Source organism: Paramormyrops kingsleyae, chromosome 19 (assembly GCF_048594095.1).
Source record: "Paramormyrops kingsleyae isolate MSU_618 chromosome 19, PKINGS_0.4, whole genome shotgun sequence".
Classification (NCBI taxonomy): Eukaryota; Metazoa; Chordata; class Actinopteri; order Osteoglossiformes; family Mormyridae; genus Paramormyrops; species Paramormyrops kingsleyae.
Genome location: NC_132815.1, coordinates 13067680 through 13095676, shown reverse-complemented (window position 1 = coordinate 13095676; position 27997 = coordinate 13067680). Strand labels below are relative to the sequence as shown.

Below are 27997 nucleotides of genomic sequence, written 5' to 3'. Positions count from 1 at the left end.
ACAATACACGGTACACCTTGGACGGAATAACAAACCGTCATAGGAAATACATGCTACGTGTAATATACCAAATTATTCAGCAGTGTACAGTATGTATACAGGTAACAAAAGAAACATTTCAGTAAATGAATGCTGTATACTGCTTTCTCTGGACAGGTGTAGCTCCTAAGTTTTGCAATGTCCTTTTATGCCCAAAGTCATGTATAAAATGCTGAGCAGAAAGACACCCCCAACTATAGATGCAAGGGAGCGCGAGACAGCTGTGTTCTGGACCTGAATGCAATGTAACACAGACAAACATCTCGGGTTATAAATCACTACAAGTGTCCACCTACAAAGTCCCATTTGTACAAGCAGTTGTGTCCTCCCAATATCAAACTCTCTCCTACGCCATTATGCTGAAAGGCTGCTGGTTTGCTCTGTTCAGCCAGTCCTGCGAGTCCCACCCATTTGCCGTTGCTATTGGAGCACTTCATCAGAGACACGGAACCAATAGGCAATTTGACTGAAGCAAAGCGTCAGAGTTTCAGCAATACAATAGTATATAACAGGGGTCACCAACATGGTGCCTGCGGGCACCAGGATGCCCCCAAGGACCACATGAGTCGCCCACAGACCTGTTCTAAAAATAGCACAACTCACCAGTGAGCAGCGACTAAAATTTAATTTTATCCTGTTGCTATTATTCTTTAGACACATTTGCATTTATATAGTAGGCCTATCATTGATCATTAATAATAATATATAACTAAAGGTAAACTGAGCAAATTTGTTATTTAAGAAGAGTGTATCAAACTGGTAGACCTTTGTATGGCTCAGTACCCGTGAAATAGCTCTCAGTTTCAAAAAGGTTGGTGACCCCCTGGTATATAAAGTTTGAATGTTTTTTCAACAAGGTAGATAACTGGTTATCTTTTTATTCGCCAAGTACAGAGAAATACAAGGAATTTCTTTTGTTGTGGGTGGTATTATGATATAAGCAAAACACACATACAAATAAACACCTAAAAGTAAAGATAAAAGGATTTTTATTTTTCTACAGGATATGTGCAATGCTGAGTCAAGCATGTGGACAATATAAATAAATAAATAAATAATGGATGGATGAAGCTTAGATACAGTGCAGATGAGTTAAATTAGTTAAACAGCAATTTGATAAAATATGACAATATGATATTTCTGCTTTTCAGTTGATCTTACTTTCTATTCTTCAAATGCTGTCTTACATTTTGTTACCAAATCGGTTAATTATGTCAATTCAAAAATTAATACATTTGCTACAGCAGGGGTAAACTGAAAATGCTGATCCACTGAAAACGTTAAAATAATTACGTTACGAATGATTGCATTCTTCTTTTTTGTATAGTAATAGTACTGCAAAAGAGGGCTGTTATGCCATCTCGAGATCAATTAATTGACGAATCAACGAAGACAGTTTCGAGTTTTAACCACTAGGTGGCCTTTATTGTACCCGGAAGAGCCGTTTTAACTACACACTAGCGCTGTCCACCATGCCCATCGCCCCGCTTACTTTTTTTTTTTTTTTTTGAGTCAGGACATGACTTTAATGGTGCGTTCGACGACGATGGTCGCGCGCACGCACAGTCACACAGCACAATTCCATCACAATAAATGCGACTATGGAGAATTTTTTAAAAGGCTGGCATCGGTCCACCCGTACCTCAGCGCTACAGCAATGCTTATTATATACTCATGTGGGCACAAGGTGCATGGTGATTACTGTATTTTAATCTGGGCTCATTTCACATTAAAAACTGCAACTTTATGCACTAATTGCGATTTTTAAAAAGTGGTCTCAAAGTGCTGCAGGTAAATGTACCTTTTAGTCTAATTTAAGGTATAGAAATGGACTCCAAAGAATAGTACTATTGGACCAATGGAGGTACATTAATGCTGTTTGTACCTTGGGGAACAGAAAAGTATCAGGGCTGTACTCTATTTTTCTTACAATGTACAATGAACATTTCTAGAGGTGCAGGTTTCGTTTCATGTTTAGGTTTCGTTTTATGTTTAGGTTTCGTTTCCCTTGAAAGGAACGGCGTTGTAAGGACGTACCACACTGCCCGTGGAAACTCCATTTGAAAGATTTTTGTTTTTATTAATAAACGAAGCAAGTTTTTTATACGAAATTTATAGTCATGACTTTTAATTCCCGGTTAGACCCAGAAACAGAAAAGAAGCTGCTGAAGCTCTTTGACCTGAATGTCAATTTCCGGCTGCTTTACAAGGGAAGTCACTTTAACTTTGATATTCGCAAGCTTTTTCAAATATGTTCGGATCAGGGAAGTTTTATACTTACTGTATATTTTGGGAAACATATTTTTGGAGGATTTCTCAAAAAGTCTCTTCCACGGAGCAATGAACAAGTAAAAGACGAAGATGCCTTTGTCTTCAGTTTGTATGACTCGGACTCGACCGCGACCCGCTTTTCAGTAAATGAAGGCCATCACGCTTTTCATAGGACTTACAGTAGCATTTCATTTGGAGACTGTCTAAAAGTCGCGGCATCTGACAGGGAATTCCACGTAAATTTATGTTCTACATATGATTTTAATTGGCCAGAATGGGACTGGGAAAAACAACTCTGTGAAGAAGTGGAATTGCATCGCGTCCAAGGTAGAGTGGAATACACATATGGATGAATTAACTTTTGTCAGAATTTTAGAGTAGCAGTTTAAAATAGATTTGAAAACGCATCTAGAAATCGGCTTTTATAATACTGAGGGAAAAAAGCTGGCTATGGTTGAGGTGCATGTTAACAGTGGCCGTGATACCGCTACATTTGTCAGGGTCAGCCCCTGCTGTGGTCCTACCGTGTCCCTTCCCCGTGTCCAGACAATCCATATCAGGGGACACTTTGCGCTAGGACAGGATTTATAAAGTGTCATTTGAATTAACTTGAATTAACTGAACTTAGGCACGAGTTCTTGCTGTGTGCTGATTGGTCACTAATGTTAATGTGAAACAGCTGGGTGAGTCTCAAGCAAAGAAAAAAACCAGTCAAAGCACAAGACAAACTGAACTTTTTAGCAAAGCATAGGAGCCTTTCAGTTTTAAAATAATTTGTAAAACCTGAAGTAACTTAGTGTCCTCCCTGCCATGGATTATCTGATCACCCTACACTATATTAAGAAGTAAAATGTACATGTGTTTACTGTGTTATACATAGGCCTATAACAGGATTGTATCAAATCAGTATAAGCTGTTGGCCAAAAAAAATAAACAGTGTGGGAATGCAAAGTATGGACTGGATGTGATACACGAAATCTCATCTGTATTGCAGCTGGAGATTTGCTCCCTGGACCATGGCGGGGTCTCCCATGGATAGAGACGTGAGTCTTCATATATGTATTTTATTATATCCAATCTGTCAAACCATATATGAGAAACATACATGTTATTCACGTAACTTACAAATGATCAAAGTCAGAAGTAGGTGAGGCTAGGTATATGTCACACACACCACACACACGTCACAATAACAACATACTGGAATTAAACACTAAGAATAGAATGCAAGGAGAATTAGACAGAACCAGAGAGATGAATTCCATAATGTCTTTCATTGCAACTTACATGTACAATTACCTTGTATAGATCTGCAATTACATTCTTTACTAGTAAAAACCTAATTATAGATATTACAATTAAATAATGGGCAAAAGTTTTGAGAGTGACAAATATAAATTTAAAAATAAAATTTTAAATATAAAAAGTCTGCTGAATTGCAACTAATTACAAAGTCCCTCATTGCCATGAAAATGAACTTAATCCCAAAAAACCCATTTCCACTGCATTTCAGCCCTGCCACAAAAGGACCTTCTGACATAATTTCAGTGGTTCTCTTATTAACACAGGTGACATTGTTGATGAAGACAAGGCTGGAGATCACTCTGTCAGGCTAATTGAGTTAGAATAGCAGACTGGATGCTTTAAAAGGAGGGTGGTCCTTGAAATCATTGTTTTTCCTCTGTTAACCATGGTTACCTTCAAGGAAACACATGCAGTCATCATTGCTTTGCACAAAAAGGGCTTCACAGGCAAGGATATTGCTGCTTGTAAGATTTCACCAAAAACAACCATTTATCGGTTCATCAAGAACTTCAAGGAGAGAGGTTCAATTGTTGTGAAGAAGGCTTCAGTGCGCCCAGGAAAGTCCAGCATGCGCCAGGACTGACTCCTAAAGTTGATTCAGCTGTGGGATCGGGGCACCACCAGTGCAGAGCTTGCTCAGGAATGGCAGCAGGCAGGTGTGAGTGCATCTGCATACACAGTGAGGTGAAAACTTTTGGAGGATGGCCTGGTGTTGAAGAACGGCAGCAAAGAAGCCAATTCTCTCCAAGAAAAGCATCATATTTTGAGGGATAGCCAGCATGGATTTAGGAGAGGTAGATCCTGTTTAACAAATCTGTTGGAGTTTTTTGAGGAAGCTACTCAGGAAGTTCATGATAAGAAGGCCTATGATGTCATCTACTTAGATTTCCAAAAGGCTTTTGATGTTGTCCCCCACAAGAGGCTCTCACTTAAACTCAAAGCGACAGGTATTTTAGGAACTGTAGCGACCTGGATTGATAACTGGTTAACGGATAGGAAGCAGCGAGTAGTTATAAGAGTGTGTGAAGTTTAAGTCAAGGGAGGTAATGCTAAGATTATACAATTCCTTGGTGAGACCTCACCTAGAATATTGTGTGCAGGTTTGGTCACCATATCTTAAAAAGGACATTGCGGCCTTAGAAAAGGTGCAGCGTAGGGCCACAAGAATGATTCCTGGTCTTAGAGGAATGTCATACGAGGAAAGGTTATTTGAGCTAAATCTGTTCAGCCTCAAGCAAAGGAGACTGAGGGGGGACATGATCCAGGTCTATAAGATTCTAACAGGTTTGGATGCTGTTCAACCGAATAGTTACTTCAGCATTAGTTCAAATACAGGAACTCGTGGCCATAGGTGGAAATTTGCGGGAGAACATTTCAAACTGGATTTAAGGAAGCACTTCTTTACACAGCGTGTAGTCAGAGTATGGAATAGTCTTCCTGATAACGTAGTGCAAGCTGAATCCTTGGGTTCCTTTAAATCAGAGCTAGATAAGACTTTAACAACACTGAGCTATTAGTTAAGTTCTCCCCAAATGAGCTCGATGGGCCGAATGGCCTCCTCTCGTTTGTATAGTTCTTATGTTCTTATCAGGGGCAGACTGATATTCTGCAAAAGGACTGGGGTAAAGTAATTTTCTCTGAATCTCCTTTCTGATTGTTTGGGGCATCCGGAAAAATGATTGTCTGGAGAAGAAAAGGGGAGCACTACCATCAGTCCTGTGTCATGCCAACAGTAAAGCATCCTGAGACCATTCATGTGTGGGGTTGCTTCTCAGCCAATGGAGTGGACTCATTCACAATTTTGCCGAAGAGCACAACCATGAATAAAGAATGTTACCAATTCATCCTCCAAGAGCAACTTCTCCCAACCAACCAAGAACAGTTTGGTGTCAAACAGTGCCTTTTCCAGCATGATGGAGCATCATGCCATAAGAAAAAAGTCATAACCAAGTGGCTCGGGGAACAAAACATCTATGGTTCGAATTACGAGGGGTACTGTACCCCCTGATCAAGACTCAGAACCCCCCAAAGAGACAAAAATAGCAGTTTGGGGGGGGGGGGTCTTAACATTTTTCTTTTGTTGTGAAAAAAAAGAAAATTTTCCTTCAAGGTGAGGTTATGTAAAACAATTTCAGACACCCCAAATGTGGACCGTACCATTTTAACCACCTCGGCGCTAGAAGTAGCCAGTCGGTTGCGTCATTCATTCTCATTGAGTGACCTGTTCATTGTGTTCATCTGTCATGGTACTGTTTGTCGTGCATTGGTAAATGTAAGTAGGCAGCAGAAGTCTAGCCTGTTGAAAATGTGTTATTTTACAATCCTCATTTTTTCGTTTAAGTGTTTCATCGACTAATGCAGGCTGACATCTTTAAGTTGAATTACTTACCATTGTCCTTCTGAGGCCGGTTGTTCTGTCGAGTTGAGCTACTTTGTCGAGGTAAGCTACCGTAGTGCTAATCAATAGCCCTAACCATAGTTTACCTTAACAAAGTAGCTCAACTCGACAGAACACCAGTACAGTCAACATTAGTTACGTTAACTAGCAAGAGAAGCTAAGTTATCTATTTAAACCATGTTTCTTTGGTGAGGTAAAATTGATCATGGTCATTTTCCAAGGAGATGAACTTCCTATGTTTTCATTCTCATTTTATCAAATAAATTGTGCCTTTCTGAAATTAATTCGCCACTTAGCCTGTGTTTTGTTATTAGGCTAATGTTAACGCATAAGAAGGTCTAACATTATGCTCTGAAAAAATATTACTATTAGGGCGCTTTTCCACCGCACAAAGTACGGAAATTTTGGTACGGTACTTTCGCTTTTCCATTGACTTCCGGTCGAGTACCAGTACCGAAAGCTCAAGTACCGAAAGTGCCAAACCAGCTGGGGTACTTCTTTGGTACTTCGGTACTTTGGGGTGGGACTTACAAACGTATTTGCTGTCGATTGGTTATGTAAATAGCCTGCCGCTGAAACAAAATACACACAGCGAACAGCGAGTAGAAACAAAAATATAAAAAAGTAAAACGGAACGATGGACGAACAAGGAAACACAGGCTCTATGGTCGGATGAACAGATCCAGCGGAATTTGGCAGGAGCATCTGGCTGCAGATCTCCACCAGGAGGTTCTCCACTACAGGGACGGAAACACGTGATCTCCACAAGTGATTACGGACATGACGTTATGCACGACGTTATGTTTTTTTTCTCCAAATATAGCTTTAAATTGGTTACTTAAGATAAGACTGACTGTCTACTGAAAAAGAAAAAATATTTATAAAATTATAAATAAATTTATAAATATTTGTCTTGTGCGCACAAGTTATTATTTGGAAGGAATAGATTAGCTGCGTATAGCTGTCATAAGAGGTTTATTTCAGGACGCCGTACTACGTTTGCTAGACCTGGCATTAGGGTACAGTAAGATACAACAGCCTTGTAATTAATATTACTGGAAGGAGTAAATACAACGCTGCCGCGTACTACTTTGACATTAAGGCTGAGGTATATACAGTCCGTATGAATGGTCATGACAGAGGTGAAGCGATATGAACAATATTTTTTTCTTTCTTTATCGGTAGTCAATAATAAAACAGGTATAAACAGGTAAAATAAATACAATAAATAGGTGTCAGTAATGACAAGAAATGTTAGGGGAACTTGGTGAGGCGAACAAATCAACAAACAGAGTAAAGTGGTAAACATAGTAGGCTATGTCTTGATGCAACCGAACCAAACATCAATATTAAAGATGCACAAAATATAGCCTGCGTGCAATAAATTGTGACCAAGTTATATAAGTTATTATGTAGTACTTTTGATTATTTGAATATGATTCGCAAATTGACGGGATATAGGGTTATGCCTACTAATATTGACACTGATGTTTTGTTCGGTTGCGTTAAAACAGATTATGTTTTCTACTTTAATTGGTTTGCTGATTTGTTCACCTCACCGAGTTCAAGTAACATTTTTTGATATTACTGACACCTATTTATTGTATTTACTGTACCTGTTTATCATAGTGTATTATTATGATTAACGATAATGACCGAAGGAAAAATATTGTCATGTCGCATGAATTCATGTCGCTTCACCTCTGTCGCGACCATAAACACGGACTGTATAATTCACCCTTAATGCCAAAGAAACAGTTTGGAGCATAAAAAAATGGAAAATGAGTTCATGGTGTTACTTGTTGACTGTAAATAAATGTCTCTCCAGTTTGATTTGTTTAGACGTTGAGACATAGTTTTGGTAGACATAGTTGTCATATTACGCTCGGCCTCAAACACAGAGTAAATTATCTTGTGCGCACAGAATAACTTGTGAGCACAAGAAAATAACTTGTGCCACACAATTAAAAAAAAAAAAAAATCACCCTGTGGGACTTCGGGGGCTCCGTATTAAAGTGAGAATTTCACACGTACCGAAATAATAAAAATAACACATGCTATTAACATCCCTTCTTGTAGAATTAAAATACATTATTAACGTCCGTTTCCAATGTTAATAATATAATTTAAATCGATCACCAAAATAATAAGTATATATTTGCATAACATCATGTTCGGATTCGCTTGTGGAGATCACGTGTTTCCGTCCCTCTAATGGAGATCCTCCTGGTGGAGGTCTGCAGCCAGACCCTTCTCGAATTTGGATGGCACGACTCGAAATAAAAAAAGTTTTTGCCGTTACGGGCAATTCAGTTTCCCTATGTTTCCCCTGTCGCGCGCTGATTTGTACACGGTTTCGCTGTTGTTTTCATGTCTTTTTACGAAGCTCTTGAGGTAATCAAGCCATATATTTTAAAACGTCAAATGCACTTTCGATGTTTTATGTTTTAATAAATTAAATTATTTAATTCGCTGGATATAGATATTTGATGAAAACGGTATAGTATTGCTTATAAGACTATATTTTGCGTGACGATCTACTGTATTCACATGTAATAATGTACCTGAGTGATTTTCAGACATTTCACATATACCTCTGTGTAGCTCCCTCCTGTAAGACACGAGCACAAGAGTCCTTTGCATTTAACTGAGCCGACGGTTTATTCGAAAGACAGTGGGGCTTCATTATTATCACCATCATGGCAGACGTGAGAACTAAATACAGATACGGAAACACAAAATTAAGCACATTTACTTACAATATTAGCTAACAAACACTGAAATTCAAATGAAATATAAACATAAATAACAATAAAGACAGCTTAGAGAATTCATATACAGTTAATACGAACCTCAATTAGCATTTACATTTACATGGCTAAATACAACAAAACTCAACTAAAACTTAATTAACACATACCTCGTTGGCTGCTTACGGAAAGATTTAACCTTTTTCTTAACCCTTTACTGAAGTCGATGCCGAGCACACAAACTGTTTCCAGCAGCAAGCGAAATGAATAAGCGAAAACATGCTTCCTTTCTAAAAGTGTTTCAATAATTGCGGACATCAGAACAACAGTTCCGCTATTACTTTAGTTCCGTTACTTTAGTACACGTTGTTATAGGCTTAGCATAATTAAAGGTACAAGTGTGGCAATAAAGGAACACATTCAAAACTGACAGATTAATGCCAGTTACACTCCCACCAACTCACTTGTGAATTTCTTATGGATGACCTTAGTTAGTAAATGCATCAAGTGATACTTTATCTAATTTGGAACTAACCCAAAAATAAATAAATAAACAAATGAATAAATAATGACCTTAATCTGCTTCTATCAGAGTAACCGTCTTCTGGATGGGCCTCTCCAGGTAAGTGCGCTTAGAGATGCGTCTGCCCTTCTCATCTAAGCTTGAGTCACTAATTAGCAACTTAACCTTTCTGACTCTGTTATCCTTTCCAGGGTGAACTTCAACAACCTTTGCCAGTTTCCATTGGTTTCGTGGTGCAGTGTCATCTTGCTGAATAACAATGTCATTTACCTTTGCATTCCGCCGATCCTTACTCCATTTCTGTCTCTGCTGAAGATTTAGGAGGTACTCCCTTTTCCACCTTAACCAAAAGTTATTAGCCAAGAATTGTACTCTCCGCCATCTCCTTTGAAGATAGAGGTCCTCCTTAATGAACTTTCCAGGAGGTGGAGCTGCAATCGCGGACTTCATAGTCAAAATATGATTTGGTGTCAAAGGTTCTGGTCCCAATGGGTCATTGAGATGTTCCGTAGTTAAAGGCCTACTATTCACAATAGCCATGACTTCGTAGAGAAAGGTTCGCAAAGATGTGCTATCTAGTCTTCTTGCTGACTGCTCAAGAATAGATGTCAAGACACTTCTTATTGTGCGAATTTGTCTTTCCCACACGCCGCCCACATGACTTGCAGATGGAGGATTCATGATGAGCTCACATCCGTGCTCCTTTAATTGTTCAGAACTCATGTTCTTCAATACTTCAAGGAACTCCCGCCTTGCACCAACAAAATTTGTGCCTCGATCACATCTAATTTGTCGGACAGCTCCACGTATAGCAATGAATGAGCGCAGGGCATTAATGAAGGCATCGGTGGTTAGATCGTCAAGCATTTCAATATGCACCGCTCTGGAACACATACAGGTCAGTAACAGCCCATAACGCTTAAGCTCTCTTCTACCATCTTTAACATAAAATGGGCCAAAGCAGTCCATTCCGCTGAATGTAAAAGTTTCTAAGCGATCTTCTGGGAGGTCAGCCATCCGTTGCTCTTCAGTGCATCTTCTTAATTTCCTACACTTTGTGCACTTGTAGATATGGGAAGAAACTGCCTTGCTGCAACCTAAGATCCATATACCATTAGACCACAGTTCATTAATAGTCATTCCTCGACCCTGGTGCTGCACTTGATTGTGATAGTGCTTGATTAGCAGCTCTGACACGTGACTGACTCTTGGGAGGACTGCTGGATCCTTTACATGCGGATGAAGAGTTGCATGTTTTAAGCGACCTCCCACTCTGAGGATACCTTGTTCATCCAGAAATGGGCTTAGCTTGTACAAATTGTTTCCCCTTTCTCTAGTGTGCAACTCCTTATGGTGTTTGAGATTTCTTATTTCATTGGAGAAGGCTGCCTCTTGAGCCATTCTAATAATGGTAAGCTCAGCCCCTCTCCTTTCTTCTACGCTTGTGGGTTCATAAGATTTTGGCTTGAGACCCTTGACCTCCATAGCACGTCGCTTAAGTCTGGCTACAGCTTTCACTACTCTTGTCCAATCTGAAAACTTATGCAGGTGATCCAATAATGAATTTTCTTCCTTTGCCTGGGTATCATGGACCTGGGCCTTCCGAAGCTCTGGGTCATTGTCTGAGATTTCTCCCACCTTAATATCTACACTGGGAAGTTCCTTCTGCCAAAGAAAATCTGGACCTGTAAACCATTTAGAGGTGGTTAATTGTTCTGCTGTGGCACCTCTGGAGGCTTGATCAGCTGGATTCTCCACTGAGGTTACATACCTCCACTGGTCAGCATTTGTGCTTAACCTTATACGCTGAACACGGTTGGCTACAAAAACGTGAAATCTTCTGGCTTCATTATTGATATAGCCAAGAACAACCTTTGAGTCTGTCCAGAAGAATTCACACAGACTGTCAATCTCTAGCTCCTTCCTTAGCATGTCACTTACTCGAACAGCTACTAGTGCAGCTGAAAGTTCTAATCTTGGTATGGTCAGCACCTTAGTTGGAGTGACTCTTGACTTGCCTATAACAAAGGAGCAATGGATCTCTCCTGATGCACTTACTGTTCTGAGGTAAGAGCACTCTCCATAACCTGAAACGCTAGCGTCAGAGAAATGATGAAGCTCATAGGACTTGACCTCCTTGAAGCTGGATGGTATGAAGCACCGTTGAATCTTTACAACAGCTAAACTTTGAAGATCTAGAAGCCAGGACTCCCACTGAGGTCGTAGGACATCAGGAAGGGGGTCGTCCCAGCTAACCTTCTCTTGACACATCTGATGCAACATCTGCTTCCCTACAAGGATGAAAGGTGCTAAAAAACCAAGTGGGTCGTAGATGGAAGCTACTGTGGACAAGACTCCTCTGCGGGTAAGTGGCTGGTCCTTTACAACAACTCTGAATTGGAATTTGTCGGATGCGACACACCAATGAACACCAAGCACCCTCTCCATGCATAGTTCACCCAGAGCCATATCCAGGTCCTTGGCTCCTTCAGCCCACTCTTCCTTGGGAATTTTGGCCATTACTTCCTTACTGTTAGATATAAACTTGTGCAAACGTAGTTTACCGGCGCTACACAGCTCCCTTGTTTCTCTTACGAGCTGAATCGCTTCAACCTCGGATGGTACACTGATCAATCCATCATCAACATAAAAATTTCGTTGTATGAACTTAATGGAATCTTCACTGAAGCGTCCCTTTCCTTCATCAGCGAGATGTTTAAGCCCATAGTTGGCACAACCTGGGGATGAAGCTGCACCAAACAGGTGAACTCTCATTCTGTAAACTGAGGGCTGAGATTCTAGATCTTCATTTTCCCACCACAGGAATCTCAGATAGTCTTGGTCTTCTACTTTGACATGGAACTGATGGAACATGCGCTCTGTCGCACATGATTGCCACCGGATACTTTCGAAAACGACACAGAACGCCCACCAAGGTGTTTGTCATCTCTGGACCTGTGAGGAGATGATCGTTCAAAGATGTGCCTTGATACTTAGCAGAACAGTCAAAAACTATGCGTATTTTTCCAGGCTTCTGTGGGTGATACACCCCATGGTGAGGGATATACCATACTGGATGCCTGTCAATTTCTGTGTCTGGGACCCTTTCAGCATCTTTACAGGTTATGGTCTCATCCATGAAGGCTGTGTAGTCCTTGTAGTATTGCTTGTTCCTCTTGAGCTTTCTTTCAAGGTACTTGAGACGGCGAATGGCAAGTGCCTTGTTGTCTGGAAGCTTAGGCCTTTCTTGTTTAAATGGCAATGGCATTTCATAATGCCCATCGTCTGTAAGCCTAATGCTCTCCTTCATTATTGACAGGAACCTCAGATCTTCCTGTGATATGTGACTGTCCTCTGTAACCCTTTCACTGAAGTCAGATTCCAGCATCTTAATGATGTCTGGTGGTGTGACCACTTCTCTGATCTGTGTTCTGCACACATAGTGTACCTCACTGGTAAGGTTCCAGGAAGACTGAAGACCTGGCATCACCTTTCTCACAATAACTTGATGACTTACTCCAATGGCATCGCCATAGTCAGCATGTGAGTTACCATAACCAACTACACTCCAGCCCAGATCTGTTCTTTGGGCAAAAGGCTGATTTTCCTTACCAGGCACAACTTCTCTTGGAAGAAGGGCTTGGGGGCAGTTGTAGCCTATTAGCAGACCGATATCACAACTCTGTTGGGGCACCAGTTCATCAGCAATGTGTTCAAGATGAGACCAGACTCTTGCAGTCTCAGGTGTGGGAATGTGATCTCTGTTTGCGGGAATGAACTCTCGCGTGTAGGTCACTGGTAGAGGAATTTTCCTGTTCAAGTAAAATCCCCTTACTTGTAAATCAGCAAGCTTCCAACATGATACAACCGTGTTTCTCGATGCCATCGTGGAGAGCTTCAACTGCACTGGTTCTTTCCTTGTGTTAAGAGCTTCTGCTGTCTCTTTAAGAATGAAAGTGGTGTCGCTCTGAGAATCAAGAAGAGCATACACGGGGAATTCACGATCCGGTTCGCTTGTGGTTGACACCCAAACTGGTATGACTGTAGAGGAGTAAGTGTTATTGGTATCCCTTGAAACTATTAGATGTTGCCTCACTTTGCACCTTTGTCCCTTTATCTTGTGTGGACTCTGTCTTTCTTTCCTTAAACTTCTCACCTTCTTTCAGTTGTTCAGGCCTTGATACCTTCCTTTCTCCCCTAGGACGATCTTCATGGAGACAGGTTGGATGTTTTCTCTGACATGCGTCACAGACATTCCTGTTTTCACAGTCCTTTGAACGGTGACCAGATTTCAAACAGCCGAAGCACAATGCTTTATCTTGAACAAACTTAACACGTTCAGCAACAGTCCTTGCCATAAACTTACGACACATATGAAGAGTGTGGCCTGCTCTTTCACAGAAGGCACAACTTGTAAAGGTTTTCTCAGAGTTAGTTGCTAGCGTTTCAGCTCCAGGGCCTCTATTGCTTGGTGTCTTAACCTTCTCACCAAAGCTTGCTTTCAAAGCATAAAGAGATGTCACAGGGTTGCAAGCAATCTTGGCGTCCCTTGTGAGAAACTGTACAAACTGACTGAAGCTAGGAAATGTTTTGGTGGTTTCTTCAATTTCTAAGACCTTACGATTCCATCTTGATGTTAGCCAATCAGGGCACCTTGCAAGGATCTTTTGATTCTCAATGCAGTCATTGAGTACTTCAAGGCCACTAATCTGAGGAATGGCAGCCTCACAGCTGCGAAGAAAATCCACAAACTCTCTAAGTTCCAAACTATCCTTGGGACCTATCTTAGGCCATGCATGAAGCTTGTCCCTGAAGGCCTTGGCAATAAGGAATGGGTTCCCATATCGTTCTTCTAAAATGGCCCACGCAGCATGGTAAGCTGACTCTGTACCTAGCAGGAAGTAGCTTTCTATTACCTTCTTAGCTGCCCCTCCTACATACTTATGTAGATAGTAAATTTTCTCTTCCGCTGGTATGTTCTTCCTGTCTATCAAGGTCTGAAAGGAAACCTTCCAATCATTAAACCTGAGTGGGTCACCACTGAATGTGACTGGTTCTGGTATAGGGAGACGGCTTGCACTAATGGATTCTGCCAACATCTTGACAAGAGCTGTGGTGCTGTCTTCCTGCTGTAGATTCAACTCAGTTTGCTGAGGTGGAGGAGGTTGAGGTGTGTGGTTTCTCATTCTGAGCCTTTCCTTCACCTTCATAGATGCACAATCATGAAGTAGCTCTTCCAACTCATCCCCTGAGTCTTCACTCTTCTCATACACTTGCATTCTTGCTTTAGCAGCATTTAATTTCTTGAGTGTCTCGAGGCGTTGTAACTCTCTGCGCTTATCTTCTAATGCTTTGTCTTGCAGCATTCTCTACCTCCAGCACAGCTTTCATCCTAGCTTCCTCTTCCCTTAAAGGCTTCAGCTTCTTGCTCAGCTATTCTTTCCTTATCTTCTGCTTCAAGCCTCTGAAGCTCTTCTAATTGCCGTTGTTGTTCTAATAAGACTTCTAAAGTTGCTTCATTAGCAGCTACCTCAGCAGCAGCCTCTTGTCTCTTGAAGGCTGAAAGACTTGAGCATGTGGAGGTGGCTCTTGAGTTACCTTGTGAGTGAATGGAAGCCCCCCGAGTGCTTCCAACTGATGCTTGACTCATGTGACCTCATAGATAGGGACACAGATCCAGTTTCCTTCTCAAGTAGTTCTTCTCTTTGGTGCCTCTGGCTATCTCCCTTGAGACAACTCTGTGCAGTTTCTACAATTGCCCTTGTGACTGATTCGCAGGTATCTACTCTGCGGCGTGCAGTTTGGTCAAGAATCTCAATTTGACGTATTTCTTCATAAACCTGATTTAGATCTGCCGAGGCCTTACTAGCCTTTACTACTACTCCTTGCAGCAGCTCACTGGAACAATGTTCAGTCATCAGTCATCTAGCGTCCTTAACAAGAACCTTCCACCTTTCATAATTTACTTTGAAGCGATGTTCAAGGCCTTTCAATCTTTCAATGTGCAGTTCTTGACCTCTTTCAGTTAGCTTGCGGATCCGCTGGCTTCTTCGTGGCCCTTCTTGATGCAGCTGGCTGCTGGCAGTTGGTAACGGCTGTGGTTCTAAAACTTGACCTATGCTGTCCATATCATGGTCAGGAGACTTACCCGTATCTGACATTTTGGTGTGGTTTATCTTAATAAATTTTTGATTAATAAATAATTTACTGTATAAACTTAAATGAAACACATTAATTCTTAAAGCAAAATTCAAAAGGAAACACCCTTAAAGAATAATCAGTTAGGTAGACTACTGTTACTATGATGAAACTTGCTTATAGCTGTGCTTACTCTTTACATTTCTTAGTAGTACCTATTTCTTAAAAGTACAAAAATATTAGCAGATGACAGCGTCTACTGAAACTTGCAGATAACTTGCAGCTGCGTTACCACTGGCTGCCGTCTTCTTTCTCTTCCACTCGCGACGAGCAGTCGAGTTCTCACTGTAGCTCCCTCCCGTAAGACACGAGCACAAGAGTCCTTTGCATTTAACTGAGCCGACGGTTTATTCGAAAGACAGTGGCTTCGTTATTATCACCATCATGGCAGACGTGAGAACTAAATACAGATACGGAAACACAAAATTAAGCACATTTACTTACAATATTAGCTAACAAACACTGAAATTCAAATGAAATATAAACATAAATAACAATAAAGACAGCTTAGAGAATTCATATACAGTTAATACGAACCTCAATTAGCATTTACATTTACATGGCTAAATACAACAAAACTCAACTAAAACTTAATTAACACATACCTCGTTGGCTGTTTACGGAAGGATTTAACCTTTTTCTTAACCCTTTACTGAAGTCGATGCCGAGCACACAAACTGTTTCCAGCAGCAAGCGAAATGAATAAGCGAAAACGTGCTTCCTTTCTAAAAGTGTTTCAATAATTGCGGACATCAGAACAACAGTTCCGCTATTACTTTAGTTCCGTTACTTTAGTACACGTTGTTATAGGCTTAGCATAATTAAAGGTACAAGTGTGGCAATAAAGGAACACATTCAAAACTGACAGATTAATGCCAGTTACACTCTGCTTTAATATTAGGGGAAACATTATTTCCTGATAGATAGGAGAAACATAGGGAAACTGAATTGCCCGGAACATCGTAATACCAAGCCGCTTGGAAGAAATGGGGCACACGCGAAACACCGAACAATGCCGCTTGAAAATCAAAAAACATAATTAAATAATTTGTTTGCTTTCAAAAGACTGAATTAGCAGTAAGCTAATTCTTACTGCTTTGATCAGCTTAGCCAAAGTAAGTGTACCTACGTAAACGTAAATGATGGCAGCATTCATGCAATCTGGATATTACTGAATCTTATACTGTGATAGAAGCTGACATAACAATAAACCGCATTTTCCAGCAAAACTGTTAGTTTTAATTTTGGGCTGTTAAGCTGCGCGTTGTGACGATGTCAGTCAGGGGCGGTCACTGATGATGTCATTTGGCGCCGGTACCATTTTTTACGCCAGTGGAAAACCGACACGAAAGAAGTACCATACTTTCGGCACTTTATGGAAGTACCGAAAGTACGGTACCTGGTTCGGTGGAAAAACGCCGTAAGTGAAACCTATAGGGGCAACGTAAAAAAAAACTAGCTAGCAAATAATAAGCCCTATTATTTGAATTTTAGTGGTATTGATTCTGCATTCCACAATTTCATATTTATAGACATTTTTAGAAGCTTCATCTAATAGCCCAGATACTGTTTTGTTAAATATAGATTAGATTTTTTTCACAGACACACTATGAGGAAAAGGAAAGATGGAGACATCAGAAACTTTTTTTGGTGGTAAAAGAAGAGTAAATAGGAAATATTAGTGTTACGAGCTACTGAACATTACACTAAAAGTATAGGTGCAGTTTTGCAAGCTTAATGTGTATGAAGGAAAATGGTGGTCAGCAGAAGGCAGGAGAGGCACAGGAGCAGGAAGCAGGGAGATGGCAGGATGAGGACAGTGTGCAGGCAGCAGGAAGATGGCAGGATGAGGACAGTGTGCAGGCAGCAGGGAGATGGCAGGATGAGGACAGTGTACAGGCAGCAGGGAGATGGCAGGATGAGCACAGTGAGCAGGCAGCAGGGAGATGGCAGGATGAGGACAGTGAGCAGGCAGCAGGGAGATGGCAGGATGAGGACAGTGTGCAGGCAGCAGGGAGATGGCAGGATGAGGACAGTGAGCAGGCAGCAGGAAGATGGCAGGATGAGGACAGTGTGCAGGCAGCAGGAAGATGGCAGGATGAGGACAGTGTGCAGGCAGTAGGGAGATGGCAGGATGAGGACAGTGAGCAGGCAGCAGGAAGATGGCAGGATGAGGACAGTGTGCAGGCAGCAGGGAGATGGCAGGATGAGGACAGTGTGCAGGCAGCAGGGAGATGGCAGGATGAGGACAGTGTGCAGGCAGCAGGGAGATGGCAGGATGAGGACAGTGTGCAGGCAGCAGGGAGATGGCAGGATGAGGACAGTGTGCAGGCAGCAGGGACATGGCAGGATGAGGACAGTGTGCAGGCAGCAGGGAGATGGCAGGATGAGGACAGTGTGCAGGCAGCAGGAAGATGGCAGGATGAGGACAGTGTGCAGGCAGCAGGAAGATGGCAGGATGAGGACAGTGTGCAGGCAGCAGGAAGATGGCAGGATGAGGACAGTGTGCAGGCAGCAGGGAGATGGCAGGATGAGGACAGTGAGCAGGCAGCAGGAAGATGGCAGGATGAGGACAGTGTGCAGGCAGCAGGAAGATGGCAGGATGAGGACAGTGAGCATGCAGCAGGGAGATGGCAGGATGAGGACAGTGAGCAGGCAGCAGGAAGATGGCAGGATGAGGACAGTGTGCAGGCAGCAGGAAGATGGCAGGATGAGGACAGTGAGCAGGCAGCAGGAAGATGGCAGGATGAGGACAGTGTGCAGGCAGCAGGAAGATGGCAGGATGAGGACAGTGAGCAGGCAGCAGGAAGATGGCAGGATGAGGACAGTGTGCAGGCAGCAGGAAGATGGCAGGATGAGGACAGTGTGCAGGCAGCAGGAAGATGGCAGGATGAGGACAGTGAGCAGGCAGCAGGAAGATGGCAGGATGAGGACAGTGTGCAGGCAGCAGGAAGATGGCAGGATGAGGACAGTGTGCAGGCAGCAGGAAGATGGCAGGATGAGGACAGTGAGCATGCAGCAGGGAGATGGCAGGATGAGGACAGTGTGCAGGCAGCAGGGAGATGGCAGGATGAGGACAGTGTGCAGGCAGCAGGAAGATGGCAGGATGAGGACAGTGTGCAGGCAGCAGGAAGATGGCAGGATGAGGACAGTGTGCAGGCAGCAGGGACATGGCAGGATGAGGACAGTGTGCAGGCAGCAGGGAGATGGCAGGATGAGGACAGTGAGCAGGCAGCAGGAAGATGGCAGGATGAGGACAGTGTGCAGGCAGCAGGGAGATGGCAGGATGAGGACAGTGTGCAGGCAGCAGGGAGATGGCAGGATGAGGACAGTGAGCAGGCAGCAGGGAGATGGCAGGATGAGGACAGTGTGCAGGCAGCAGGGAGATGGCAGGATGAGGACAGTGTGCAGGCAGCAGGGAGATGGCAGGATGAGGACAGTGAGCAGGCAGCAGGGAGATGGCAGGATGAGGACAGTGTGCAGGCAGCAGGGAGATGGCAGGATAAGGACAGTGTGCAGGCAGCAGGGACATGGCAGGATGAGGACAGTGTGCAGGCAGCAGGAAGATGGCAGGATGAGGACAGTGTGCAGGCAGCAGGGACATGGCAGGATGAGGACAGTGTGCAGGCAGCAGGGACATGGCAGGATGAGGACAGTGTGCAGGCAGCAGGGAGATGGCAGGATGAGGACAGTGTGCAGGCAGCAGGGAGATGGCAGGATGAGGACAGTGTGCAGGGAGATGGCAGGATGAGGACAGTGTGCAGGCAGCAGGGAGATGGCAGGATGAGGACAGTGTGCAGGGAGATGGCAGGATGAGGACAGTGTGCAGGCAGCAGGGAGATGGCAGGATGAGGACAGTGAGCAGGCAGCAGGGAGATGGCAGGATGAGGACAGTGTGCAGGCAGCAGGGAGATGGCAGGATGAGGACAGTGAGCAGGCAGCAGGGAGATGGCAGGATATAGACAGCGTGCAGGTAGCAGGGAAGAAAACACTTGCATCAAAATGACAACACATGCAAGCCGCAAATACTAAATTTGTGTAGTGTCTTTGAATTTGCAGTGTGTTTGGAGGTTCGTTATGAACTTGAATAATAGGCTTTGTTGCTTTGCAGCGTATTTTTCTATTAGACGTGCGTTTCTTTATTTTGAATTTTTATTGGGCTTTCTCGGCCACCATACAAAGCTATTGAGCGAATCCAAAAGTATTGCAAGGGAACGCAAAACAATTAAAAAAAATATTTCCCTTTCTGATCTCTTAGGGTCTCCTTGCTTCTGTATTGTTCAGGGGTGAGTTTCCCGAAGCCTTCTTAACGCTACGTCGTTCGTTAGTTCTATCTTTTAACACAGAACTTAAGAACGACGTAGCGTTAAGAACGCTTCAGGAAACTCACCCCAGAATGATCCAAAGTATACTAAAATACCATGTCGCTGGATAGCAGAAATTTGAATTGGTGAAAATGAAAAATTACCAGCCGGTCGTAATTTGCATGTTTCCCAGTGTACCCCGCGCCGTGTGTAAATAGCTCCTATCTGTATCATTTACGTGAATAATGTGTCTTGTGCCAGGTGTTGCATGTGCCAGTAATTGTTCTGTTTCGCATTTAGTCCTGTTTAGTCCCCCCTGTTTGTACAGTGACCTCCCCTCCATTTCCCCATTCACACTAAATCACATGTAAATGTTTTTCGCATGACTATGTGAGCCAGTTTTTTGGGGTCTGTACAATACTCAATACTTTTGAGAATCTTTAGTAAACAAAGATAAACCAAAGATATTTCAAACCCAAGTAGCATGCATATTTAGGGGGGGCACCTATATTGTCTGCCCCCCAGAAAAATGCATATAAACTACATTTCAGCTATGGGATATTTAGGTAATGGTGTTGATCCAAAAATGGGAAATAGATGACTGGAGTTAGATCTGAGATGAAAAGTGACTTCATAAAATTACAAGCAAAGAACCATAACCGCAGGCAGTGATTATTGGGGTCCAAGCACTATCGTCTGAATGGACACTTTGGCCACATTTAACATCAGATGCTTCATTAGAATGTCTGTAAATGAATATTTATTAAGTATGGAAGCACTTTGGGTATGTATGGCTTTAGAATATCAACCTTACTGTATAAGGGCCTGTACTACTCCTGCAGGAATTCTGTGACCCACAGGTTTCCCAAAAAATTGTCAGCCTCTGTTGTGTCCAAAAAAGGGGCACAAGTCTCCAGAAGGAAGACACTTATGAAAAGCTACTTCATTTCTACTCCATCTAGCCCCACAAAACAAATCTCCGAGCCGACTGAGCCCTATGGTATAAGAGTTATGCCGATGATTGAGAGCCGACTGAGCCCTATGGTATAAGAGTGATGGTGATGATTGAGAGCCAACTGAGCCCTATGCTCTAAGAGTGATGGTGATGACTGAGAGCAGACTGAGCCCTATGGTATAAGAGTTATGCCGATGATTGAGAGCCGACTGAGCTCTATGGTATTAGAGTGATGGTGATGATTGAGAGCCGACTGAGCCCTATGGTATAAGAGTGATGGTGATGATTGAGAGCCGACTGAGCCCTATGGTATAAGAGTTATGGTGATGACTGAGAGCTGACTGAGCCCTATGGTATAAGAGTTATGGAGATGACTGAGAGCTGACTGAGTCCTATGGTATAAGAGTTATGGAGATGACTGAGAGCCGACTGAGCCCTATGGTATAAGAGTTATGGAGATGACTGAGAGCAGACTGAGCCCTATGGTATAAGAGTTATGCCGATGATTGAGAGCCGACTGAGCCCTATGGTATAAGAGTTATGCCGATGATTGAGAGCCGACTGAGCCCTAAGCTATAAGAGTTATGCCGATGATTGAGAGCCGACTGAGCCCTATGGTATGAGTTATGCCGATGATTGAGAGCCGACTGAGCCCTATGGTATAAGAGTTATGCCGATGATTGAGAGCCGACTGAGCCCTATGGTATAAGAGTGATGGTGATGATTGAGAGCCGACAGCCCTATGCTCTAAGAGTGATGGTGATGACTGAGAGCAGACTGAGCCCTATGGTATAAGAGTTATGGAGATGACTGAGAGCAGACTGAGCCCTATGGTATAAGAGTTATGCCGATGATTGAGAGCCGACTGAGCCCTATGGTATAAGAGTTATGCCGATGATTGAGAGCCGACTGAGCCCTATGGTATAAGAGTTATGCCGATGATTGAGAGCCGACTGAGCCCTGTGGTATAAGAGTGATGGTGATGACTGAGCAGGAAGAATGACTCACTGCTCTGCTTAAATAAAGTTGGGCTCTAATTGCCACCAGCCCAGAGAGGCTGTATTACCTGACTTACTAATCAGGGGCAGGTGTGACAGAGGCAGCACAACAATGTTCCTTCACATGATATATTTAGTTGCATAAGTACTTAAGAAACAATGTTATCTTTTCTGTGAATGTTTCAGAAACAGAGATGAACTGAGGAAGGATCTGGTCTCATATGAACCTCCCATTGTGGGGCTGACCCAGGTACGGGTTCTGCTGCTGGGACCAGTGGGAGCTGGGAAATCCAGTTTCATCAGCTCCATTAAATCTGCACTGTACGGAAACGTCGTGAACTTGCCTAGCATTGGCGCCAAACCTGATGGCATCATTAAAAAGGTACAATATACATTTATTATTTTTAACTTTATATTCTTCTTCTTGAAATATTTTATAACTTAATCATTAGTAATAATCCCACCCACTGCAAGTTTCAGTGCCCCTGTTAAACCAGACAGTCACTAACACTGCATGTTTTGAGGCTTCAGTACTCCCATCACTAGCAGTAAGTATTTAAAATCAGTCCCCCGCTAATCTCAGTCTCTGTACTCCCCTGTAGCTGAAGTCCTACCCAATCCGGGCAGAGAAAGGAGGTCAGCCAATAGCGCTGACTCTGTGTGATGTAAGGGACATGGGAGACAGTGAGGAGACCGGACTGAGCCTGCATGATGCCCTGGCCGTTATCAATGGACACGCACCAGAAGGATATAAGGTGTGTCAGCCATTTTGGTACATACAACATAGTGCTGAGTAGTATGACAAAAAATTTGTACCACAGTATTTTTTAACGTTCTGGCGGCGTCATGGTGTGTTACACAATTTTTTTCCCCCCAAATTCACCCTTATTGTGACAGCAGGCATTTTATACACTGCTCAAAAAAATTAAAGGAACACTTTTTAATCAGAGTATAGCATCAAGTCAATTAAACTTCTGGGATATTGACGTGGTCAGTTAAGTAGCAGAGGGGGTTGTTAATCAGTTTCAGCTGCTTTGGTGTTAATGAAATTAATAACAGTTGCACTAGAGGGGCAACAATGAGACGACCCCCAAAACAGGAATGGTTTAACAGGTGGAGGCCACTGACATTTTTCCCTCCTCATCTTTTCTGACTGTTTTTTCACTAGTTTTGCATTTGGCTACAGTCAGTGTCACTACTTGTAGCATGAGGTGATACCTGGACCCTACAGAGGTTGCACAGGTAGTCCAACTCCTCCAGGATGGTGCATCAATACGTGTCATTGCCAGAAGGTTTGCTGTGTCTCCCAGCACAGTCTCAAGGGCATGGAGGAGATTCCAGGAGATAGGCAGTTACTCTAGGAGAGATGGACAGGGCCGTAGAAGGTTCTTAACCCATAAGTAGGACCAGTATCTGCTTCTTTGTGCAAGGAGGAACAGGAGGAGCACTGCCAGAGCCCTACAGAATGACCTCCAGCAGGCCACTGGTGTGCATGTCTCTGACCAAACAATCAGAAACAGACTTCATGAGGGTGGCCTGAGGGCCCGACATCCTCTAGTGGGCACTGTGCTCACTGCCCAGGACCGTGGAGCTCGATGGGCATTTGCCATAGAATACCAGAATTCCAGGTCCACCACTGGCGCCCTGTGCTTTTCACAGATGAGAGCAGGTTCACCCTGAGCACATGTGACAGATGTGAAAGGGTCTGGAGAGGCTGCGGAGAACATTATGCTGCCTGTAACATTGTTCAGCATGACCGGATTGGTGGGGGGTCAGTGATGGTCTGGGGAGGCATATCCATGGAGGGACACACAGACCCCTACAGGCTAGACAACGACGCCTTGACTGCCATTAGGTATCAGGATGAAATCCTTGGACCCACTATCAGACCCTATGCTGGTGCAGTGGGTCCTGGGTTCCTCCTGGTGCACGACAATGCCCGGCCTCATGTGGCGAGAGTATGCAGGCAGTTATTGGAGGATGAAGGAATTAATACCATTGACTGGCCCCCACACTCACTTGACCTAAATCCAATGGAACACCTCTAGGACATTAAGTTTCGGTCCATCCGACTCCACCAGGTTGTACCTCAGACCGTCCAGGAGCTCAGAGATGCCCTGGTCTAGATCTGGGAAAAGACTCCCCAGCAGACCATCCGGCGTCTCATTAGGAGGATGCCCCGACGTGGTCAGGAATGCATACAAGCATGTGGGGGCCATACAAACTACTGAGTATGATTTTGAGTTGCTGCAATGAAATTTCGGCAAAATGGACTAGCCTGCCACATAATTTTTTCACTTTGATTTTCGGGGTCTCTTTGAATTCAGCCCTTTGTAGGTTGATAATTTTCATTTCCATCAAACAATGTGGCATCCTTTCATTCCTAACACATTACCCAGTCCATATCAGTATAGATATCCAGCATGATTTTTTTCCCCATTGAGATCTGATGTGTTTTCAAAGTGTTCCTTTAAAAATTTGAGCAGTGTATAAAATAAATATGTTTTTGAATGTTTTTAAAAATGTCTGTTTTTATTAATTATTATTATAAAATGTTTACATTTAGCTTGATAGTATAACCAACATGTTTTATTAGATGTATAATGTATATTCAGGATGATAGCAACATATTTTATTATTATAACCTTGTACTTAGCTTGATAAGAATTGTTTCCCTGGAATCTCTTATTAGATTAATAATGGATATTTAGCTAGACAGTGACATATTTTATTGATTTTTATATTTAACTTGATAGCAACATATTTGCTTAACCGGTAATGATAAATCAATAATATTTGGGATTTTGTTTTACTGATTTGCATTTGATTGCAGACATACTTATTTGTCTATTACACAAAACCCAAAATTTCAGACACAGACTTCAACAGTAGTTGGAAATACTATAATGTAGAACAGTTTTGTATCTGGAGAATTGTTGTATTATAATGTTATAACTATTAATGAGCAGGTTATGCACAGTTAACAGGGTCCCCTCTCAATACACTCTGCACAGTGATCCATAATGCTTCTAGCAGCGAACAATATTGTATAATTTTGCTTCCTAAGGAAGCGTTACAGCTGTTGTTTCAGCTATGCCACGGTGTGGGAATATATGAAAATTTCATACCATATGGGAAATTAAAACCAGTATACCAGTAATACAACATTAATTACACAAAGATGCATTGTGGGGGAACTCGGATTCCGAGTTTTGAAGCCAGAAGTGACGACATGCGCGCTCCCGTTTCTCGGAGATCCGAGAAATATCTCGGATAACGCAGAAGATCCCGAGTTCAGAATCCAAGATGGCTGCGTCCTTTATCAACAGAAGGGAAAGTTGTAGTTTTATCCTGTTTAAGCACTACTTCTCATTTGTGGCTCATTAAATCGGTCGCACACACTATACCGTCCAACTTATCTGTGGACGTGTTGCTACGGAGTTTAAACGTCAAGCACCGCGCGTAATGTGTTATCAAGTGATATTGCTAACAATGGCTACCAATTCACCAGGTTTGAATTGGATTTCATGATTAGTCGGATTATTTGTCGGATTAACGTAGTTCGGGCTAATTGTAAGTGGACGAAGATAAAGGCCATTTAAACTGAGGTACCTTAAATCCGACAAGTTGTCCGGCTAAGAAAAAAATCTTGCTTTTTCATATGGATCCATGGTATTGCTACTTCTGTGGCAAATGGAACGCATCCGACTCGGTTTTCCCAAATTTTTAGCGGATGTGATGTAATCTCGGAATTCGAAAATCGGATCCCGAGGCAAATGGAATGCAGCATACTACCATATACTAACCAGATATATGTTATCGCTCGTCTATATAAAGCTTATTCTCATATGTATCATAAGGTAATGACAAACCTGCGAATCCAGCATTTGTTTTTCTGACATCCCGGCACACACCTCCTCTTTACCCCGACCTGCAGATTGCAGAACTGTCGTAAACGTGGAAATGAGTTGCGTTGTGAATCTGCGGTCAATTACTTTTTCTTAAGGACCCGGATGTGTGTCACACTAGATTGAAATTGAATTCGCGAACTGAATTTTTCGAGGTAGGATAAATGCTATTTCGAGTTACTGGAATTCAGATTCAAACTATTAAATTCAGATTCAGTTTTGTAATGCGGATAACTGCAGATTCAAATATACAAAATTCATATTCAGTTTCTAGTGTCACAAATATCAGCCCATACATATACTCCAGTTGATTCTGGGTTTGGCTAACCCTGCTTTCTCGAAAAAAATATGTAACTTTGGATAGTGAATGTTGTCTGGTAAATGTTGTTATAGAATACTTTATGCATCCCCATGGGAAAATTTACACCTGTCTCATCTTGCTTTCCATAAGACACAAAGACACATATACAGGAGAGAGCAAGTTTGGAGGTCAGAGCACAGGGTCAGCCGGGATCCAGAACTAGCCGGGATCCAGAACTACTGATGCAATTGGGGTTAAGGGTCTTGCTCAAGGGCTCAACGGTAGCATCACTCTCCTGGCCACAAAAATTGAACTGGAGATTTTTCTTTCCCTCCCCAGTTTCAGAGTGGAATGCCCATTAATCCCAGTAGTGCCGGTTACTGCCTGGATCCCGGACTGCAGGACAAGATCCACTGTGTTGTGTTTGTCCTGAATGCACGTAGTCTTCACTCCTATGGGGAAAGCCTGGTAAAGATGATAAAGAAATATCGCAGAGAGATCTCTGACTTGGGTGAGCTGTTTCATTATTTTGTAATTTTGTGCTCATTAAAGTGGTCAACAAACACAACATTTGAAATGGTGCTTTGGCAAATGTGACACAACCAGATATGTGTAGAAATTCACTGCATGATCTTGGGAGGTTTTTGTGGAGATTATCTGACAGTAACTAGCTGCAGACGTGACAATGTTGTTTTCACCTTCCCATCTCTAGATGTTCCCCAGCTGGTTCTGCTGACCCATGTAGATGAGATGTGCCATGCAGTAAATACGGACGTGCGCTACGTCTACACCAGCCGCATTGTGCAAAAGAAGGTATGACCGTGACCAACAGAGGTCACAAGATTCCACAGTCTGTCACTTTCTTTGCTGCTTTATAGTGTTTCGTGACCATCTTCATTTTCATTTCATCATAAGTGACAACTGTTAAATAATGAAGATGACATATTTAATAACTTTGAAGTTTTTACTTAAAGCACCCTTGTATAAAGCACTATAGCTGCCTTCAGAATGCAGTACAAAGCACCCTTAATTTTTATACTGACCATTATAATGCATTATGAAGGAAGGTATCTACAGTGCATTATAGATGAGAGCTTCATATAGCATTTATAATGCATAATAAACATGGCTATAATGTGTTATTCATTTTTATAAATTGTTAGCCATGTTTATAATACCTTCATAATGCATTCATAAAGTATCAATAAACAGGGGTGCACATAGCTGGACCGGAAGTACGCATTCACCTTTAAGAATGATACACGCAACAATCGATTGTAAAAGCGCAAATGCGTACTTATTTTATGTGCATTTGCGCTGCTATGAAAACAAAATATAATGTATTTTAATGTTTATATGCTAACTCGACTTCATTTGCGGCATATGGGTAAAAATGCAAGGTATTTTCTTGTCATAGCAGCGCAATTTTACCTTCACATGGTGACATTTTTGCATTTACTGCAGGTACAAGAGGCAGCCAGTTTGGCAGATGTGCCGGTCTCCTTTGTGCTACCAGTGAAGAACTACATGAGCGAGCTGACAGTGAACCGGGACACCGATATCCTCATCTTTAGTGCAGTCCGGCAAATACTACATGCTATCGATGACACGTTTGAGGCCTAGTCAACCTTCTTGGAGACTTCAGCATCTGTGATAATGTTATTTTCTATGTACCACTAAGCCAACTTATATTCTCTTATTCCCCTCCTACCAAATATGTTCAGTTTAACTGAAATATAAAGAGTGCACCAAAATATTTGTGTACTGTACAGACGCTACCCATTGTTGTGTTGCATGCTCTATGAAAATGAGTGTACTATAAGTCTTTGAGTGCTATGCTGTTCTAAATGTAGTGTATTTTTATGAACCTTTCCAGGTCCATAAAAAAACTATTCAAATGTTTACGACATAAGAATACACATCACATCAAATCATAACCTGACACTATATATGTGAAAGGCTGTTTAGGGTCCAAAGAATACCAACTGGAAGAACATCAATAGAGAATTTCCCTACGGGGATTAATAAAGTATGATGAGGATGGTGA

General features: G+C 42.4%; 1 protein-coding gene across 1 annotated transcript; it reads left to right on the top strand.

The window, feature by feature from the left end:
- Positions 1–1647: 1647 nt before the first annotated feature.
- On the top strand, positions 1648–27997 carry LOC111841245 (interferon-induced protein 44-like). The gene is made up of 7 exons (XM_072702673.1): positions 1648–2637; positions 3305–3353; positions 21928–22123; positions 22344–22496; positions 26290–26461; positions 26663–26763; positions 27415–27997. The coding sequence occupies exons 1-7, from the start codon at positions 2160–2162 to the stop codon at positions 27571–27573; spliced, it is 1308 nt and encodes a 435-aa protein (XP_072558774.1). The 5' UTR covers positions 1648–2159; the 3' UTR covers positions 27574–27997.

What these genes read in the sequence shown, in the direction of transcription:
- LOC111841245 (XM_072702673.1), top strand. Translation starts at nt 2,160, where the DNA reads ATGACTTTTAATTCCCGGTTAGACCCAGAAACAGAAAAGAAGCTGCTG. An exon ending in GGTCTCCCATGGATAGAGAC is followed by an intron (nt 3,354 to 21,927) that starts GTGAGTCTTCAT and finishes TGAATGTTTCAG; the next exon opens with AAACAGAGATGAACTGAGGA. An exon ending in ACGCACCAGAAGGATATAAG is followed by an intron (nt 22,497 to 26,289) that starts GTGTGTCAGCCA and finishes TTCCCTCCCCAG; the next exon opens with TTTCAGAGTGGAATGCCCAT.